At 37.8% G+C, this 20,992-nt stretch overlaps 1 protein-coding gene, 1 non-coding gene and 1 pseudogene across 2 annotated transcripts; all 3 read right to left on the bottom strand.

Moving 5' to 3' along the window:
- Nucleotides 1–461: 461 nt before the first annotated feature.
- Nucleotides 462–1,169, bottom strand: LOC129671926 (14-3-3 protein zeta/delta-like; annotated as a pseudogene).
- Nucleotides 1,170–4,601: 3,432 nt separating this feature from the next.
- Nucleotides 4,602–4,708, bottom strand: LOC129671978 (U6 spliceosomal RNA). The gene has a single exon (XR_008719446.1). It is a non-coding gene; the product is annotated as a U6 spliceosomal RNA (small nuclear RNA).
- Nucleotides 4,709–7,402: 2,694 nt separating this feature from the next.
- On the bottom strand, nucleotides 7,403–11,453 carry LOC129671944 (zinc finger protein 431-like). Its single transcript, XM_055601120.1, is given in 5 exon segments — nucleotides 7,403–8,176; nucleotides 8,178–9,450; nucleotides 10,592–10,652; nucleotides 10,839–10,965; nucleotides 11,149–11,453. Coding segments are annotated over 5 exon segments (1,551 nt in total). The 5' UTR covers nucleotides 11,158–11,453; the 3' UTR covers nucleotides 7,403–8,095.
- Between the last annotated feature and the right edge of the window lie 9,539 nt (nucleotides 11,454–20,992).

The raw sequence follows: 20,992 nt of genomic DNA, 5'->3' as shown, positions 1-20,992 counted from the left end.
GTTTGTTTGTACCATAACCTCATGAGTGCCCCAAACCTTAAAGTACCCAAAAAATTATACTCCTGACTGGAGCCAATTACTCCTTTTATTCTCCACCAGCACAAACCAATATGAAGGCAGTTTTCTTTGCTTAGACATGGAAGCAGTTTTAACACTGGCCCCTCTGAAGCCACAATGTACCAAAGGTACTGTGCCAAACATGTATAACTCGTGTAAAAATTCCACCTCCCCATATTGGCCCCCTCAAGATGAAAATGAGTAACTCTCTAAAGTTAACTGGCTCTACTCCCTTAATATTAAAACATAAAAACCACATGGGAAGTATAGAAATTCAAATAGAAGTAATGTAAACCTGTCATAAATCGTAAACAGCAACAATAGCAAAACTATTTGTGGGACAGAATGGATGACAAATGGTCTACTGTGTGAATTTTAAAATGAGGCAAAGGTTGGAAGGTCGATTAATTTTCCCCTCCTTCTGCTTCTGCTTTGTCTCCTTGTGTTTCCGATGTCCACCTGTCAAGTTCTCTCTCAGTAACTCCATTATTAGCGTGCTGTCTTTGTATGGCACTTCACTTAATGTATCAAGTTCAGCAATGGCTTCATCAAAAGCTTTTATTTTTTTATTTTATTTTATTTTTTTCAAGAGAGCAGGCTTTCTCTGGGAAGTTCAGACTCTCGTAACAGAACTCAGAGAAGTTAAGGGCCATACCTTTTCTGATGGGATGTGTTGGTTGCATTTCCTTTTTGCTTATTTCAAATGTTTCTTGGTATGCTTGCTGTGACTGGTCCACAATTCCTTTCTTGTCATCACCAACAGCAACCTCAGCCAAGTAGCGTTAATAGTAACCCTTCATTTTCAAATAGAAGACTTTGCTTTCTGCTTGTGAAGCATTGGGGATCAAGAACTTTTCCAAAAGAGACAACACATCCTTGCAGATGTCTCTTAGCTCAGTCTCAGTTTGCTCTCTCTATTCTCGAGCCATCTGTTGCTTTCTCTCAGCACCTTCTGTCTTTGGCTCAGTACTCGAGATGACCCTCCATGATGAGCTACGGGCTCCTACAACATTTTTGTGAGCAACAGAGAGACGATTCCTTTCTTCATTAGATAACTCAGCTCCTTGCTCAGTTACAGATTTCATGCAGGATACCATGTCGTCATATCACTCAGCCTGCTCGGCTAGTTTGGCCTTCTGCTCCAGCTCATTTTTACCCACAAAGGATATTTTGTGTCCGGAGTGGGTGGAGGCACAAGGACCAGTCTCGGAGTCTCTAGGCGGTGGCTGCAGCAGCTGCGAGGCTGAGACTCTGTCCCTGATATGGTTGCTCACGGGACAAGCTCCCACCCCCCTCTCTAAAACAGAATTTTAGTTGTTTGTTTGTTTGCTTTTTGTGTATGAGGGTTTTTCTGAATGTGTGTCTTTTTGCCCACTCATGCCTGTTGGCTATGGACGCCAACAGATGTCAGAATGCCTGCATTGGAGTTACAGATTGTAGCGAGCTGCTTTATGTACTGGGAATCAAACTTTGGGTGCTCCGGAAGAAACTTCGGTCTTCTTAGCCTCTGAGATATTTTTTGTCCCAGATTTTCAATTCTTGATAATGTTTTTGTTTTGTTTTGTTTTGTTTTTTGTCCAAGGCATTCTAGGTCACTTGATTTTCAGACTTCTTTGAGGGAATCCCTGCAGGTATCAGACAGAGAAGCGAAACATGCTGAGATGAACTTAAAAGAGTCTTAAGCATGACAGCATATGTAGAATGGAAAACCTGTTCTAGGCTGGCCCCTCTTTGAGCACTAAGTAATGCTGGATGCAGGTTGTTATTAAAGTGATTTGTTTAAATTAATATTTTCAATGTCTGGAGTGATTTCTCCCTGGAATATTATTTTAATCCCAGAACAGATATATACCCAAACTTTCATACAAATATTTCTGAGAGACGCTCTTCTATGTTGACTCAGGTAACCTTACTCCACCCTGTTTCTCTCTAGGACAATGATATTGCTGTCCTTTTGATTAAACCAACTAAATTCTTAAGGTAAATGTCTGTACCACCTATGAGTTTCAAAATTACTCATTTGAGTCATGTAGTTAACTGTTTGTTGTAGCAAGAGTTAAAGGATTTGCATGAGGAGCATAGTTTCTGCCTTCAGCTCAAAAAAGGAGGAATAGTTTATTGTGTACACAGCAGGCAAAAACAGGGTAAGCAAACACTTGGTGTTATAACCAGTATGAAAAAGAACCTGATTCCTGGAGGCCGGGGTGATTTTGTAATTTTGCAGCATGTATTAATTGATGTCATGTGGATGAAGACAGACTAGGTTGTTGGATGTGCCATTTGAGGAGGTTAGCTCCAGCCAATGCATACTGAATTTATAATTAGAGAACGGTCCTAATTGTATATGTGCAATCCTCATTGACAAAGTTATGTCAGCTCAGAATATTGAGAGAGAGGACATTGGCTGTAGCTGTGTGTCAGGTTACAGATCTCAGCAGCTAACATTGCACATAGGGATTATGGCAAACAGGATAGCAATAAATTTTTTTCAATTGTATTACTCTTTTAAGAGTCATATTTATCTTCTTAAAAAGTCAATTATTAGCTTCAGTTTTTAAGTTTGATTTCTTTAAATGCATCATTGCTCTCATGTCTTGTTTCTAGTTTCATTGTTTCTCCAATGTTTTCCATTCATTAAGAATTTCTTTCCATTTTTAACAAGTGCTGATGATCATTTATTTGTTTTAATCAATGTCTCTGGAATCCAAGGCTTACTGCACACTATGTAACTGAGAATTGCTTTGAACACCCAGACTTGCCTCTATTGCTCAGTGCTTGAAAGACAGTCCTGTAATGCTTTCCAGGCCGGGCTTTGACTGGTCAGTAAGAAGGAATATTAGACCAGTCAATGTCCTCCAATCTCTCTGGCTTTAACTGGGCACTTAGAAATGAAGAAGGACCTATGTAAGAACCTAGGCCACTGACCAACATTAAAGCAGGTGTAGTCAGAGCACCAAAGGAAGGAGCAAGGAGGGAGAAAGCTTTCCTGCTTTGGGAGTAGCTAGCAGTAGCATGGAGTAATGAGGCCATCAATTTTAGATAATTCATAATTGTCTCAACTGGCAGGTTCTAAGCCCACAGATTGATTCAAGAACCGGAATAAAGAACTGAATTTTTTGTGAAACTAAATGACTGGAGTCACACTAGCTCAGCTGATGAAAACCCAGACAGTTGGGTTCTGTGAGGGATTTTCTTTATTTCAGCTTTTAAAGTGGAAAAACCCTGAAAGACTGTCCTCTGGCAGTCAGCTAGCTGCATTAGGTTCTGAATAGAAAACTTGTGTTTATTTTGTTTCTGGGAATGTTTGTTGTCCTTTAATGGGCATGCTGTTAAGTTGAATGCTCTGAGAAGGACCATCTGCCCCTCACTTTTGAGGACCACCCTGGAGAGCACTGAGCATCCAGTCTTCTTTCTTTCTTTCTTTCTTTCTTTCTTTCTTTCTTTCTTTCTTTCTTTCTTTCTTTCTTTCTTTCTTTCAATTTTTTATTTAACTTTTATTAATTATACTTTATTAATTTTGTATCCCCCCCATAAGCCCCTCCCTCCTCCCTTCCTGATTCCAGATCCCACCCTCCCTCCACTTTCTGCATGCATGCCACTCCCCAAGTCCACTGATAGGGGAGGTCCTCCTCTCCTTCTTTCTGATCTTAGTCTATCAGTTCTCATCAGGAGTGGCTGCATTGTCATCTTCTGTGGCCTGGTAAGGCTGCTCCCCACTCAGGGGGAGGTGATCAAAGAGCAGGCCAATCAGATTACGTCAGTCCCTCTTCCCATTACTATGTAACCCACTTGGACACTGAACTGCCATGGGCTACATCTGTGCAGGGGTTCTAGGTTATCTCCATGAATAGTCCTTGGTTGGAGTATGAGTCTCTGGGAAGTTCCCTGTGTTCAAATTTTCTTGTTCTGTTGCTCTCCTTATGGAGTTCCTCTCCAGCTCTTACTATTTCCCACTTCCTACATAAAATTCCATTCACTCTGCCCGACAGTTGGCCATCAGGCTCAGCATCTGTTTTGATAGTCTGCAGGGCAGAGGCTTTCAGAGGCCCTCTGTGGCAGGTTCCTAGGTTGTTTCCTGTTTTCTTCTTCTGGCTTTCAGAGGCCCTCTGTAGCAGGTTCCTAGGTTGTTTCCTGTTTTCTTCTTCTTCTGATGTCCATCCTCTTTGCCTTTTGGGATGGGGACTGAGTGTTTTAGTCAGGGTTCTCTCTCTTGTTTCTTTACATGTACAGATTTTAGTGGGTTTATCCTATGTTGTATGTCTATATGAGTGATTATATACCGTATGTATCTTTTTGCTTCTGTGACAACTCACTCAGGATGATCCTTTCCAGGGCCCACCATTTACCTGCAAATTTCACTTTCTTTCTTTCTTAATTACACTTTATTTATTTTCTATCCCTCCCCCCCTGTAGTTTCCCTCCCTCCTCCCCTCCCAATCCCTTCCTTCTTCCTCCTTCTCCATGTTTGCCTCTCCCCAATTCCACTGGTAGGGGAGGTCTTCTTTTTCCTCCTTCTGATCCTAGCTTGTTAGGTCTCATCAGGAAAAAATATAGAATGCTTCACGAATTTGCATGTCATCCTTGCGCAGGGGCCATGCTAATCTTCTTTGTATCGTTCCAATATTAGTACATGTGCTGCTGAGGCGAGCACACATCCAGTCTTCTTAAACTGTGTTTAGCTTGTCCATTGAGTTGCCTTCTGAATTCAGGAGGCTTAGCTAGTATTCTTAAAGCTCCCTTATTTACAAATCCCCAATAACCAGGTGATCTTTCATCCCTAACATTCTCCTAGATACAGATGACCCTTTCCAAAGTCAAGAGTTCTTTACTTTTTACGATGAGATTTCTAATAACTCTAGCAGGCTAATCCTTTTTAACAAAAGTGGTGATGTACACTATAGCAGCTAAGTAGTTCTTTAGAAGCAACAGAGAACAATCTGTGAATTCATTCACATAATTCATACTTTTTGTTTACATTTTAACAAAATATCCAGTTGTTTGCTTATCAAACAAGCTCTGCCTGCCATTAGTGGCTAGTAATCACTGAAGCTGTGTTTGCACTTTATAAACACAATAAGTCTAATTAATTCCATCCTCAGAAATTTGAACTTGCAATGCCTAATGCAGTCTAGGTTGAAATGTGTTTCTTTGCCTTCTCTGTGAATCATTTGCAAACTTCCCTTGGTTCATAAACTAAGGTGAAAGATCTCATCATGAAAATTAAGAAGCCAGCCCAAATGCACACAAATGATGAGGTGGCAAGATTAAACTAGTGCCAGAGGAGTGACCTCCAAGAGCCTTTAGTCTCCACTTTCAATGAAGAGGTGAATGGAAAAAGTAATGCTCTTTTCTCTATTTCTTCTTTAACTTTACTTATAAGTGCTACATTTAGAGTATGTGTATTGAGCAGGGAATATGGACCATCTGTGCATATGCACTGTGCAGAGCTTAAAACAGGTGGAACATTCTGATAAATGCACCATCTTCTATCAGTGACCATTACCATCATCTCTACCATCACCACCACCAACACTGCCACCAACTTCCAAATGTCAAGAGACTTTAGAGCATCTTCCTCCTTTGTCTTTTTGTGAGTTTCATTTCTGCCAATTTACAGAGCTGCCTGTCATGCCTCCTCCCCAGTAGCTTCCTGCTTCCTGACAGTGTGACAATCTTGCTTTCAGAAATCTGTGTCAGTCTTCCATACTTCTGTTGTAGCCAGAATAGTAGTGCTATGCAGACTGGCCTTTGTATTTCAAATATGCCTTTTCCAGTTCCTACAGGGCACCCAGGTGCCCTTCACACTGAATTCTGGGTCTGCAGAGTCTTGGAGCCTACTATGTGAACTACTCTCAGGACATATGTCTATTACTTTGGGGAAAATCTCCCTAACCTCTTTTTCTAGTTGGGGATCATAAGAAGGCTTGACTTGTGAATACAATGAGAATGTTTCAAAGGAAACCATAGGTTAACTGTTCTCTTTGAAGGTGATTGCAGGCTCTCCAGATCTTTCTCTTCATAAAGCAGTTTTAAGGCTTCCATGTTATAGCCTTTCTGGGACAAAGCAAAATGCATCATTGTATTAAATGAAGACATATCTGGTGTCATGGTGGAGGCTCATTTAATTAGTTGTATAGGAACAAACATGGTTATTCTGGGGGAGAGATGAGGGAGTAGACAGAATCTATTTTGTCATCTGTGTGCAGCAGTGGCTACTAATTTTAAAGTACTTAATAGGAACGTTCTCCAGGCCCTACAGAAAACCTACAGCTTTCAGTATCAGTGCAATTAAAGACAATTTAAAGCACATTGCAATACATTCAATATTTTCTTATTCCAGAGAAACCCTGTCTCAAAAAATAAAAAATAGATAAACATAAGGACATTATCTGTGGATTAGTGTCTCTCCCTCTACTCTGCTCTCTATTTTTTTCCTTCTTACAGGGAAAAGACTAGAGCATTGCTGATCCAAAGGCCTATTTTATCAAGCCAATTCTGGCTGTGATGTAGCCATAGAAAACAAAGATCCTAAGACATAGATGGTGCATTCATTTCCATGACTCTGCTGACAGGACACTGAGAAGTCTGAGATTCTCAAACCAGGGGCTTGAGCAGAATAGCAGAAGCCCAGAAGCCATCACTGTGCCCAAGGAGCCTGGGCAGAGTGGATGACATTGAGGCTGAGTGAAGAATAGTATGGGTTCCATTCCCACTTGGAGGGAGCAACTCAGAATATGTTGTTATGCATTTGGAGACTACTGTGTTATGAAAGGCTTTATCAGTTCGATTATGTTGGGAAGGTTTCTCTCCACCATGAGTTCTTTTTTGTATTCTAAGATAAATATGACATGGAAGGCCTTCCCACAGGATTATATATATAGGGTTTCTTTTTTCCTTTATGTGTTCAGACAAAATGCCTTGCAAAGGCTTTACTATATTGAATAATAACTTTCATATGGTTACTGTCTCATATGAATTATTTTGCACCTTTGAAGATGCCATTAATATGCAAAGGCTTTGCCACATTGATAACATTTATAGAGTTTCTCTCCAGTGTCTATTCTTCTATTTATTCGGAGAATACTGTGACAAAGGCTTTACGACCTTGGTTATATTCATAGTGTTAATCTTCAGTATGTATTCTTTATGTATTAAATCAAGGTGACCTGCAAAGGCTTTCCCACATTGGTTACATACATATATTTTCTCTCCAGTATGTGCTCTTCTGTGCATTAGAAAATCACTGTGATGTGCAAAGGCCTCACCACATTGATTGTCAAGATGCTAAGCCTTCATCTTCCAAAGAATCAGAAGGGTTCAGTCTTCTTGGAAATGAGAGACACTCTGCCAGATCACTCCAGTTACTTTATTCAAACATTATACGAAGTTCATTGGGGTTGGGAAAGGTTCAAACTACCAAAGTTATCTTGCCCTTGCTGCCTGTGAGAGGAGACAACCCACAGGTAAGAACTCCACATTTGCCAGGAGCATTTTAGGACCAAGGTCAGTGCAGCTGCAAGTTACTGTGTAGCACCAAGTACAGATTCTCCAGAGAGACAACATTTCTGCAAGGTTCAAATAATCTCAAGACAATTTCTCAGCCTTTACTGACTAATACAAACATAGCAAAGGCTCTGCTGCAGAATATAACTCAAAGACAGAAAGAAAGGTTTTACATTTTAATTTTAAAACATTTTAAAGCCAAACAAAGGTATCACTACACTTTATCACATTGATTTACATTTAGAAGGTATTTCCATATTATAAATTTTATGCCTTTGAGGACTATTGTTATGTGAAAAGGCTTTGTCACACTGATTACATTTGTAAGGTTTCTCCCCAGTATATATTCTTTTATGTATATGGAGACTACTGTGACATGTAGTATTATGACCAGCAAAGTCTTTAACATATTGATTATATACTAAAGATGTTACATTTGTACAAATTTTTTGCGATATAAAAGTAACTTGATATGCAAAGACATTACCACATGGATAACATTCATAGCGTTGTTTTTTCTCCAATATGAATTCTTTCATGCCTTTGAATAAGATTGTAATATGAAAAAGCATTTACCACATTTATTACATTCATAGGCTTTCTCTCCAGTATGTATGTGTTCTTTTATGTATTAGGAGATACCTCTGACGTGTAAAGGCTTTAGAACATTGGTCACATTCATAGGGTTTCTCTCCAGTATGTGTTCTTTTATGTATCAGGAGATAACTCTGACATATAAAGGCTTTAGCACACTGATCACATTCATAGGGTTTCTCTCCAGTATGTGATCTTTTATGTACCAGGAGAGAACTATGACGTGTAAAGGCTTTAGTACACTGATCACATTCATAGGGCTTCTCTCCAGTATGTATTCTTTTATGTATTTGGAGATTACTGTAACTTGCAAATGATTTACCACATTGATTACATGAATATGGTTTCTCTCCATTATGAATATTTTCATGCCTTTTAAGATGACTGTGACGTGCAAAGGCTTTACCACACTGATTACATGCATGAAGTTTCTCTCCAGTATGTAATTTTTTATGATGTTGGAGACTACTGTGATATGCAAAAGCTTTACCACATTGACTACATTCATAAGGTTTCTCTCCAGTATGTGTTCTTTTATGTATCAGGAGATAACTGTGACATGAAAAGGCTTTAACACATTGATCACATTCATAGTGTTTTTCGGCAGTATGTGTTCTTTTATGTGTTAAGAGAAAACTGTGACATGCAAAGGCTTTCCCACATTGGGTACATTGATAGGGTTTCTCTCCAGTATGAATTCTTTCATGAATTTGAAGACGACTGTGACGTGCAAAGGCTTTACCACACTGATTACATACATAAGGCTTCTCTCCAGTATGAATTCTTTCATGACTTTGAAGTCGACTGTGATGTGCAAAGGCTTTCCCACACTGATTACATTCATAAGATTTCTCTCCAGTATGTGTTCTTTTATGCATTTGGAGACGACTGTCTTGTGAAAAGGCTTTATCACATTGATTACATTTGAAGGGTTTCTCTACATTATGAACACGTTTATGCTTTTTAAGACTACAGTACCATGAAAAGGCTTTTCCACATTGATTACACTCATAGGGTTTCTCTCCAGTATGAACTCTTTTATGACACTGAAGATAATAGTGCCGTGCAAAGGCTTTTCCACACTGATTACATTCATATGTTTTCTCTCCAGTGTGTGTTCTTTCATGACACTGAAGATAATAGTGACATCCAAAGGCTTTCCCACACTGATTACATTCATAAGTTTTCTCTCTAGTATGTGTTCTTTTATTCATTTGGAGATGATGGTGTTGTGAAAAGGCTTTATCATATTGATTACATTTGTAGGGTTTCTCATTAGTATGATTTCGTTCATGCCTGTAAAGATAATGGAAACATGTGAAAGCTTTATCACATTTATTACACTGAGGAATCTTTTTATCTGTATGAATTAATTTTACAATTTGGTCTAATTGTAAAGAGGAATCAGATATGAAGGTTTTATCACTTAGTTTACACTCAGGGTGTTCCCCTTCACTATGGGCTGTTTTTCATCTTTGAAGATACAAGGGATAGCAAGAGCATTTATTACATGGCTCACACTTATAGCATCCTAATTGTATATGAGGTGATTAACATATTTGAAGAGAATGAGAATTTAGAGTTTTATGACACTGAATGCATTTATAAATTTTCCATCAAAGTGAGTCAAACTACATTTGAAAAATAAACCAGAACAAACAGAAGAATTTCCACATTCCTAGTACACATTTCTGCAGTGTGAGGTTACAGACATATTCCCAATGAAGTTCAAAAAACAATTAATTATAAATTAGTATCACATTGAAAATGTCTACCATTACTGGGAATTACCACGTATCTTCTAATTTCTATGGGAGAGACAGAGGTACATTGCTTTTTTATAATCACTTATACATACATGCCTTTTAGCCATTGTGACATATGATATAACAATGAAAGGAAGAATAACAAATCACATGGCAGTTACACAGTTTGACCTTTGCTTCTCATAGACATGTGATGTAAGCTTTAAGTGTTCTCTACAACAATCTGCTTGACTTCTATAAACCACCCCTCTCATGAAACTTAGCAATATTCTTACAAGTACATGAGTATCACCAGCTCTACAATGGACTATGTTCTTATTAGAAGGTTTTAGACATAGACTTAACAATTATTCAATGTGTACAACCTTTTGTAATATCTGAGTGGTACAAGACTAAGTGGATTGTCAGATCTATAGTGTAGCTCTAACGGTGCTATGATTCAAATGGTGATATCTGTAAAGACATTGTTACCATGTATTGTTTCTTAAAGGAAAACCTTGCAAACTCAAATCAGATACCTGACATTGAGGTACATGGTTTTGTGAGAATTCAATAATCACCAATACACGTAGAGCTGTGCTTATTTACACTGTTTCTTTTCCTTAAATCTTCCAGAACACACTAAAATTTCCTCAGAGGCATATTTGTGTCATCTTGCATATGATAATTACCTTCCATGTCTTCTAGAACTTTGACAATATGCTTCAATATTGTTGTCTTCCCAATTATAGCCTAAAATACAGTACAAGAAAAGAAATTAAGCAAAACTTAAGTTACTATTTTCAGTGAACATTAGACTCATTCTTGATTTAGTCACCTCATTCTTCCTCCTTCTGAGTTGAAATTATAGAAGAGAATCAATAACAAAGAAACAGTTGTCCTTTATTATAAAAGGGGAAGGAAAATTCACAGTCCTACCTATAGCAGTGAGGTTCCTGTAAGTCTCCAGCATCACATCTTTGTAGAGACTCTTCTGGGAAGGATCCAGCAAAGCCCACTCTTGCTGTGTGAAATTCACATGCACATCATCATAGGTCACTGAATCCTAAATTATCACAAACATGTACATAACAGAAAGCATGATAGGTACAACATTGGACAATATATTCATATAATTCATTGACAATATATTCATATAATTCTGGTTCTTCCCTAATCATTACCTGACATAGAAATTCTAACAAAATTACTAAGTCATTTTAGAAGGAAACTTAATAATGAGGTTTACCTCTGTCATTTCTGTACCCTTTGAATAGGATATTGCCTTGCAAGAGAAATGCTAAACAACAAACATAAAAGAGACAGTCAAACAGATAAATAGTATTGAGCACACATCAGCGAAATTGTCTGAACACCTACTAATCACAAAAAGCAATGAGCAAGCTGGTCTATTGGCTCATGCCTTTCATCCCTGCACTCAGAGGCAGAAGTATCTCATTGAGATAGATGTCACCCTGGTTTATGCAACGAATTCAAGAACAGCTAGAGGTACATATTAAAACAAAAAGAGGAGCTCCACAAGAAGAGCACAGGGGTCTTTTCTGAGACTGATACAACAACCAAGGATCATTCATGGAAATAACCTAGAACCTCTGCACAGATGTAGCCCATGACATCTCAGTCTCCAACTGGGTTCCCTATCAAGGCAAACAGTGTCTGTCTCCAACACGAACTCAGTGGCTGGCTTTTTGATCACCTCCTCATAAGGGGAGAGCAGCCTTACCAGGCCACAGAGGAAGACAATGCAGCCAGTCCTGATGAGACCTATCAAGCTAGGGTTAGAGGAAGGGGAGGAGGACTTGGGGGGGGGCATGGCAGGAGATGAGGGAGGGAAGGTGGGATTGGGATGGTATAAGGGAGGGGGCTACAGCTGTAATACAAACTGAATAAACCCTAATTAATAAAATATAAATAAATTAAAAAATATTCAGAAGTACAAACGAATAAGTAAATAAAACCCTTTCTCTCCACCAAAAATCAACCAATCAAACAAAAAAGATAGAAACAACTCAGATGGTTTTTTTTTCTTAAGTTCCTAAGAAGAAATATACATCTACTCCACTTCTGTATTCATCCTCCAGAAATCTGAGGTGCCCAGTTTAAACATTAACATTAATAAGATCTTACTAAAAGGAAATGCATGTTTAAACTGTTATAAATGGACAGATGAAATTGTAAATGCTGGTGCTAATTAACAACATAGTGCAGGAGATACAGCTCAACAGTGAAGAGCTCTTGCTGGACCTGAAAATAAAAATGCTCAACTGCCAGTACTTACATGGCTGATGACAACTATCCATTACTCCATCAAGTTAAGGAGTTATGAGGGAATTGTATGCTATTGTGAGTACTAGTCACACATGAGGTGCATATCATAAATATAGGTAAAATACTTATACTCATTCCAACGTAAATACAAAACAAACCCATAACAGGTAGAAAGAATGTCACATACCTGCAATCTAATGACTCAGAAGGCTCATATAGTATTAATGTCATGAGTACATGCCATCCTGGGAAATAGAATGATACTATCTGCCAAATTTTAAAATTCAAAATGAGGGTGAAGCTCAGCAAAACAACATATACATATACAAATACAAAACCTACTTTCGAGGCGCCACAGCCAAAAACATAAAAGCAAAGACAAAATTCAGGCATGTTGATCCACTTATAGTTTCAGCAATCAAGAGCCAGAGTTAGTTGGATCTTTAAGCTTGAGGTGTGGCTGGTCTATAAGCCTACTTGGAGGACAGTCTAGGCTACATAGAGAAACATAGTCATCAAAAACAGAAAAAACAAAATTCAAAACATAAAAGCATTAGGCTAGCAAAATAGCTTACCACTGAATACTAATTGGTTCTACTGTATCTTATGTGACCTAGGAATAGAGTTTATAATGGTGAAGGCATGACAGCATGAGAAAGAAATCGAATGAACAGTTTTAACCACAATATAGTAAAAACAAAGAACAGGAAATGGATTGAGTCTATAGAAACTCAAATCCCAGCCCCAATGAGGAATTTCATCTAGAAAAGTTTTTGTTTTTGTTTTTTGTTTTTTTTTTTCCTGCAAAAGCTCTCATAAGCTCCCCAAAGAAAGCCACGATGAGTGTTCAAAGACATAATCCTGTCTGGGAGCTTTGTGATTCAACCAACTATATTCTGATTCTTGTCATATAGTCTCATAGTCATCCCAAGGCGAACATGTATTTAGTCTAACTCCCAGCGATCTAGTCGGCAACAGCCCCTACACTGTCCAAGTGTCCAAAGGCTCTTTTGATACTCTAGGAAATTACTGGACTGTCACATATTGTAAAATAACAAAACAAGTTATATTTTCAACAGACAATGGTATGGAATACCTTTTCCAATTGAGTAGAGAGGAATGGGTACATAGTGAGGGAAGATTGGGCCAACACAAGAAACCCAACAGGACAAACACCAAATCCTGAAGTTCTGTCTCAGGCACATGAAGCTTCAGTTTCAAAGGGCTTAGATGACCCTCTCGCTGCAACTTCTCATACATCTATTGGTTGGGTTACTTCCACTCCCTATGTGCAGCATCACATCAACCATTTAAGTAGCAAAACCCAAATACTGATGACTGCAACAAACGAGGTGGGGGGGGGGAGATTTATCAAGAAACGAGAAGAACCAAGCCTTTAGTGGCAAAAAGGAAACTGAAAGTGTTTGTCAACAGAAAGTCCCCAAACAAACAAAAACTCAATAAACTCATAAGACAATGTAGTAAAATTTCAGAAGACAAAAATAGGTAAAGTGCTATTATTTCCTAGGGAAACAACCATACAATTAGATTATAATAATTAGAATCATAAAACGTAGATTGCACCACTTGAAAAAAGATATACAAAAACAGACCTATAAAGATAACACTCGTTTAATTAATAAACTACAAGATTATAATCAAAATCCAAATCAAAAAATCAGTGGTCAGTACACATCCTGAGCACTCTATTCTCTCCTTTTTCTATAATAGAAAATAGATTGGGAGTGGAGGCCTGGCTATTTTACTAAAAGTGGAAAAATTAAGAATTCTAATGTTTTAATTTTAGAGAAAGTAGTTTTGACTACTAAAAGTATCTCATTCTCTTATGATTAAGAAAAAAGATGTCTATTAGCATCACTTAGAAAGCATTTTGTTTCCTATAATTGATGATTGTATTTAAGTCTGCAGCAGACTGAGGAAATGCAAAGTTTTAAAAACCAAAGACAAGATAACAGATATTTTTTTAAAAAAATGTAAGATTTGTATTAAACACCTGAAGCAGTTTATTTGCTCAAATTCCCTTAAAAGTCATAAAAGCAGTTTTGAAAACAAGTCTCCCCACTTTTATGTTTATGGTTGTATGTGAGAGACAGAATGTTGTCCATGTGTGTACAGATGACACAACAGAGAAGAGGGTGTCTGATCCCCTGAATCTCAAGTAGCAGGTGCTTATGAGCCTGCAGACATACGTGCTGGTATCTGAACTTAGGTCTACCCCAAGAAGAATACTTCCTGAGTGACCTGCTTAGCCCACATAGTAATTTTCCTTAGTTTTATACAATTAAAAGTCTTTTACAGATTAACAACAAAAAACGAAATAAAGAACAAAGTAAAAAAAAAAATTCCTGAGAACTTGATCATCAGGATTAAGATGTAGGGTAAGAGACCAGGCATGATGCTTGTGAACCATCCCCACTCTCTGTTATCTGAGATCCAATACTTAGGGCTGCCCCTAGTGCTGTATCTCTCTCTTTCCCTTTCCACACCCACTGTAGATACCACAGAACATCCTGAAGAATATGAGGGGCAGCTTCATTTCCTTCTGTCCACACCTCCTGTGCATCCAATGGACCATCCCCACCCAACCTTCCTTTCCTGCCTCATCTTAGTGTCTTAGCATCTACTTGGGTAGACACCCCTTGCTCAAACACATGCCATGCCCTCCAAAAGACCAGGAAGGCTGTCCACAGGTCTACCACACTATCTGTTACCCAAGACCTAATTTTCACAATTGACCCTAGCACTGGAATAGCACACCAGAGGCAGCATTCCCTCCCCATTGGCCACACCTCCCTAGATCCCTAAGACACCTAATATCATCTGAATACAAATGGAAGAAAGAATCTCAATCATTAAAGATACAATAGAAGGAATGGATACATCACGTAAGGAAAATGTTAAATCTAAAAATTTCATGGTACAAAACATCCTGGAACTCTGGACCCTTATGAGAAGCCCAATTAGAATAGAGGAAGGAGAATACCAGCTCAAAGGTCCAGAAAATATTTACAACAAAATCACAGAAGAGAATTTCCCTAACTTAAAGAAGGAGATGCCTATCAAGGTACAAGAAGCATACAAAATTACCAAATAATAAAAGATAGTTCCCTTATCACATAATAATTAAAATACTAAACATACAGAATAAAGAAAGAATATTAAAAGGTGCAAAGAAAAATGACCAAGTAAGATATAAAAGAGATCTCTTAGAATTACACGTGATTTCTCAATGGAGACTCTAAACATCAGAAGGGCATGGACACATGTGCTGCAAACTCTAAAAAGCCACTGATGCCAGCCCAAGTTACTATATCCAGAAAACTTTCAATAATCATAAGCGGAGAAATAAGATATTCCATGATAAGGTTAAATTTAAATAAAATCTATCTAGAAATACAGCACATTAAGAAGGTGCTACAATGAAAACTACAACCTAAGAATGCTAAATACATACATGAACACAGAGGAAATAAAAAATCTCACAGTATCAGAAAAAGCAAAGAAAGGAAAATGCATGCACATACACACACACACACACACACACACACACACACACACACACACACACCACTACCATCTCTACCAACAAAATAACAGATATGTCATTGCTCATTCCTATCTCTAACTATCAATGGCCTTAATTCCCCAATTAAAAAAATAACGGCACACATAGAATGATTAACAGAATGGAAGGGAAAACAAGATCTATCCTTCCACTTCATACAAGAAAACCAGTTCAATGTGAAGGATATACCTAACCTTGAGGTAAAGGGGTGGAAAAAGATATTCCAAGCAAATGGAACTAGAAAGCAAGCTTGTGTAGGTATTTCAATATCTAACAAAATGGACTTCAAACAAAAATTAATAAAAAGAGATGGGGAAGGATATGACATACGCATCAAAAAAAATCCATAAAGAGAACCTTCCAATACTTATATCTATGTCCCAAACATAACAACACCCACAGTTGTTAAGGAAACACTTCTGCAGCTTAAATCACACAATGATGTTCATGAACTCAGAGTGGGAGAGTTCAATATCTCCCTCACCAATGGACAAGTCCTCTAGACAGAAACTAAGAGAAATGCTTGATCTAACTGACATTAACAAATAAACCTAACTGAGTCTACAGAACAATTCACCCAAACACAAAAGAATATACCTTCTTCTCAGCACCTCATAGACTTTTTTCAAAACTCACCAAATATTTGAACACAAAGCAAGTCTAAATGGATAAAAAAAAAAAAAAATTAAATTAAATCCCTGCATCCTATCAGACCACCATGGATTAAAGCTCCATTTCACCAACAATAGAAATAACATAAACCTTTTAAAGTCATGGAAACTGAACAACTTTCTAATGAATAAAAAATGAATTAAGACAGAAACAAAGTAAGAAATCAAAGACTTTATAGAATTCAATGAAAATGAATACAGAGAATGCACAGACTTATAGGATACAATAAAAGTAGTGATAAGAGGAGAGTTCATAGCACTAAGGGCCTACATTAAAAAAAAAAATTGGAGCAATCTCATAGGAGCAAGTTAACAGCACAGTTGAAAATTCAAGAACAGAAGTAGTAAGCACACCCAATAGGAGGATACAGAAAGAAACTATCCAACTGGGGATTAAAGTGAATAAAACAATAATAAAACAACAATACAAAGAATCAATGAAACACAAAGTTGGTTATTTTAGAAAAATTCATAAAATAGAGATATCCATTTCCAAATCAACTAAAGGATAGAAAGAGAATATCCAAAGTAATAAAATCAGAAATGAAAAGGGGGACATAACAAGAGAAAACTGGGATTTCTGAGACTCAGTACACATTTTATTTATTTATTTTTATTTTTTATATTAATCACAGGTTATTTACTTTGTATCCCAGCCGTAACACCCTCCCTCATTTCCTCCCAATCCCACCCTCCCTCCCTCATCTCTTCCCTGCCCCTTTCCAAGTCCACTGATAGGGAAGGACCTCCTCCACTTCCATCTGACCCTAGCTTATCAGGTCTCTTCAAGATGGGCTGCAATGTCCTCTTCTGTGGCCCAGCAAAGCTGCTCCTCCCTCAGAGAGGGGGGGTCAAAGAGCTCGCCATTGAGTTCATGTCAGAAATAAGGACACATTTTATAAACCTGCACTCTACCTAATTAGAAAATTTAAAGTATATATATTTTATACTTTATATATATTAATACAGAAATAATTTTCTCAATAGGTACTACATTACCAATGTTAAACCAGAATATGCCCTAATGAAATAGAAGAAATCACGACAAGTTCTGAACAAAACAATCCCAGGGCAGGATGGTTTTAACACAGAATTCAAACAGATTTTCAAACAAGACTTAATGCCAATACTACTCTACAAAAGTAGAGTGTTCTACAAAACATAAACAAAGGTAACCTTATCCAATTCATTTTATTAAGCTATAGTTACTCTGATACACAAAGCACATAATGACTCAACAAAGTCCAATTTTCTTCATGAACATAGATGCAAAAATACTCAATAAAATTCTAGCAAACTCATTTCAAGAACACATCAAAAGAACACCCACAATGATCAAGTATGCTTCATCTTAAAGATGCAGGAATGGTTCAACATATGAAAATTTGTAAGTTTATACAAGTAAACTGACCAGAATAAACCACAGCATCATCCCACTAGACACCAAACAAGCCTTCCTCAAAAGCCAATACCACTTCATGAGAAAAGTCTTGGAGAGATTAGAGATACAAGGGACATATCTAAACATAATAAAGAACATTTATAGAATTTCTATCACCAACATCAAATTAAATGCGGAAAACCCCGAATCAATTGACTAAAATCAGAAACAAAACAAGTCTACTCTCACAATATCTATTCAATATAGTACTTAAAGTTCTAGCTCGGGCAATACAATTTGAAAAGGAAGAAGTCAAAGTATCCTAATTGGCAGATGATTTAAGAGTATATATAAGTGATCTCCAAAATTCTATTACCAAACTCCTTTATTTGATAAACACTTTCAGGAAAGTGACTAGATACAAGAATAACTCAAGCAAAACCAGTACCCTCCCAGACAAAAATGACAAATGGCCTGAGAAAGGAATCAGGGAAATAACACCCTTCCCAATTGTCTCAACTAATATAAAATGTGTTAGAGTAACTCTAATAAAGCAAGTAAAGGAGCTGTATGATTAATAACTTCAAGTCTTTGAAGAAAAAAAATGAAGAATATACAAGAAGATGGAAATATCTCTCTTTTCCTTTCTTTCTTTCTTTTTTTTAAAAGACATTTATTATGTATACAATGTTGTGTCAGCATGTACACAAGTATGCCAGAAAAGGTCACCAGATCTTATTATAAATGGTTGTTAGCCACCATGTGGTTAGTGGGAATGGAACTCAGGATCTCTGGAAGAGCAGCCAGTGCTCTTAAACCATTTCTCCAGCCCTGAAAATATCTCTCATAGTTATAGGTCAGTAGAATTAACATAGAAAAAAAATGGGCCAACCTAAGAGCCTTGAACTCATTGGCACAGAAGACAACTTCCTGAACAGAACATCCCTGATCTTAAGCAGTACTACAGAGCAATAGTAGTAAAAACTGCATGGTTTTTACTGGCATAGAAACAGAACGATAGCTCAATGGAATCGAATAGAAGACCCAGAAATGAACCCACACACCTACGGATACTTAATTTTTGACAAAGAAGCCAAAACCATACAATGAAAAAAAGACAACATCTTCAACATAAGGTGCTGGTCTAACTGGATGTCTACATGTAGAAAAATGCAAATAGATCCATACTTATCACCCTGCACAAAGCTAATGCCAAGTGGATCATACTTATCATCCTGCACAAAGCCAAGTGGATCAAAGGCCTCAACATAAAACCAGACACACTAAACCTCTTAGAAGAAAAAGTGGGGAAGAGCCTTGAACTTATTGGCACAGGAAACAACTTCATGAACAGACAGCAACAGCACAGGCTCTAAGATCAACAATCAATAAATGGGATCTCATGAAACTGAAAAGTTTCTGCAAAGCAAAGGACACTGTTACCAGAATAAAACGATACCCTACAGACTGGGAAAGGATATTCACCAACCCTATATCTGACAGAGGGCTAATATCCAGAATAAATAAAGAACTAAAGAAGTTAAACAGCAACAAATCAAGTAATCCAATTATAAAATGGTGTACAGAGCTAAACAGAGAATTCTTTGTAGAGGAATATCGAGTGGCAGAGAAACACTTAAAGAAATGCTCAATGTCCTTGGAGATGCAAATCAAAATGACCCGGAGATATCACCTTACACACATCAGAATGGCTAAAATAAAAAACTCAAGTGACAACACATGCTGGAGAGGATATGGAGAAAGAGGAACACTCCTCCGTTGCTGGTGGGTATGTAAGCTTGTATAACCACTTTGGAAATCAGTCTGGCGCTTTCTCAGACAATTACGAGTAGTGCTTCCTCAGGATCCAGCTATACCATTCCTAAGTATATATCCAAAATATGTTCAAGTACACAACAAGGACATTTGCTCAACCATGTTTATATAAGCAGCTTTATTTGTAATAGCCAGAAGCTGGAAACAACCCAGATGTCCCTCGACTCAGGCTTGGATACAGAAATTGTGGTACATTTACACAATGGAATATTACTCAGCAATTAAAAACAAGAAAATAATGGGATTTGCAGGCAAACAGTGGGAACTAAAAAGATCATTCTGAGTGAGGTATCCCAGAAGCAGAAAGACATTCATAGTATATACTCACTTATAAGTAGATATTAAGACATACATTATAGGATAATCATACTAAAATCTGTACACCTAAAGAAGGTAAACAGGAAGGAGGACCCTGGGTAAGATGATCAATCCTCACTCAGAAAGGCAAACTGGATGGATATCAGAAGAGGGAGAAAACAGGAAACAGGAGAGGAGCCTACCACAGAGGGCCTCTGAAAGACTCTAGTAGGGTATCAAAGCAGTTGCTGAGGCTCATAGCCAAATTTTAGGCAGAGTGCAGGGAATCTTATGAAAGAAGGGGAAGATAGAAAAGCCTGGAGGGGACAGGAACACACAAGGAGAGCAACAGAACTAAGAAATCTGGGCCCAGGGGTCTTTTATGAGACTGATACTGCAACCAAGGACGATTCATGGAGGTAACTAGAACCCCTGCACAGATATAGCCCATGGCAACTCAGTCTCCAAGTGTATTCCCTAGTAATGTGAACAGGGACTGTCTCTGACATGAACTCAGTTGCTGGCTCTTTGATCACCTCCCCATAAAGGGGGAGCAGCCTTACCAAGCCACAACGGAAGATAATGCAGCCTGTCCTGATGAGACCTGATAGGTTAGGGTCAGATGGAAGGGGAGGAGGACCTCCGCATCAGTGGACTTGGAGAGGGGCATGGGAGGAGATGAGGGAGGGAGAGTGGGATTGGGAGGGGGCTACAGCTGGGATACAAAGCAAATAAACTGTAATTACTATAAAATTAAAAATAATAGAAAGTTTAACTAAGACAAAAGCAAGGTCATTGCCCTAGGGAACAACAGTGTGGGATCAAGGTTCCTTGAATCAACATAGAAATATCTTTCTAAAAGGCTGAATATGGAGCTGTTCTAGAATTAATATACCTTCCTTCGATAAATCACTCCAAACACAATTAAAAGGTTAATTAAGAAAAATCTCTGTATAATAGTATACATCCAGCTGGTTAATGCTGAAAGACATGGCAGAAACTATCCTACAATGGGACAAACTCAGGAGGACTC

The sequence above is a fragment of the Psammomys obesus genome, unplaced genomic scaffold, assembly GCF_907164565.1.
Source record: "Psammomys obesus unplaced genomic scaffold, mPsaObe1.curated_primary_1811, whole genome shotgun sequence".
NCBI classification, from domain to species: domain Eukaryota; kingdom Metazoa; phylum Chordata; class Mammalia; order Rodentia; family Muridae; genus Psammomys; species Psammomys obesus.
Note: the sequence above shows the minus strand (reverse complement) of the source record. Positions and strands in the feature narration are given on the sequence as shown.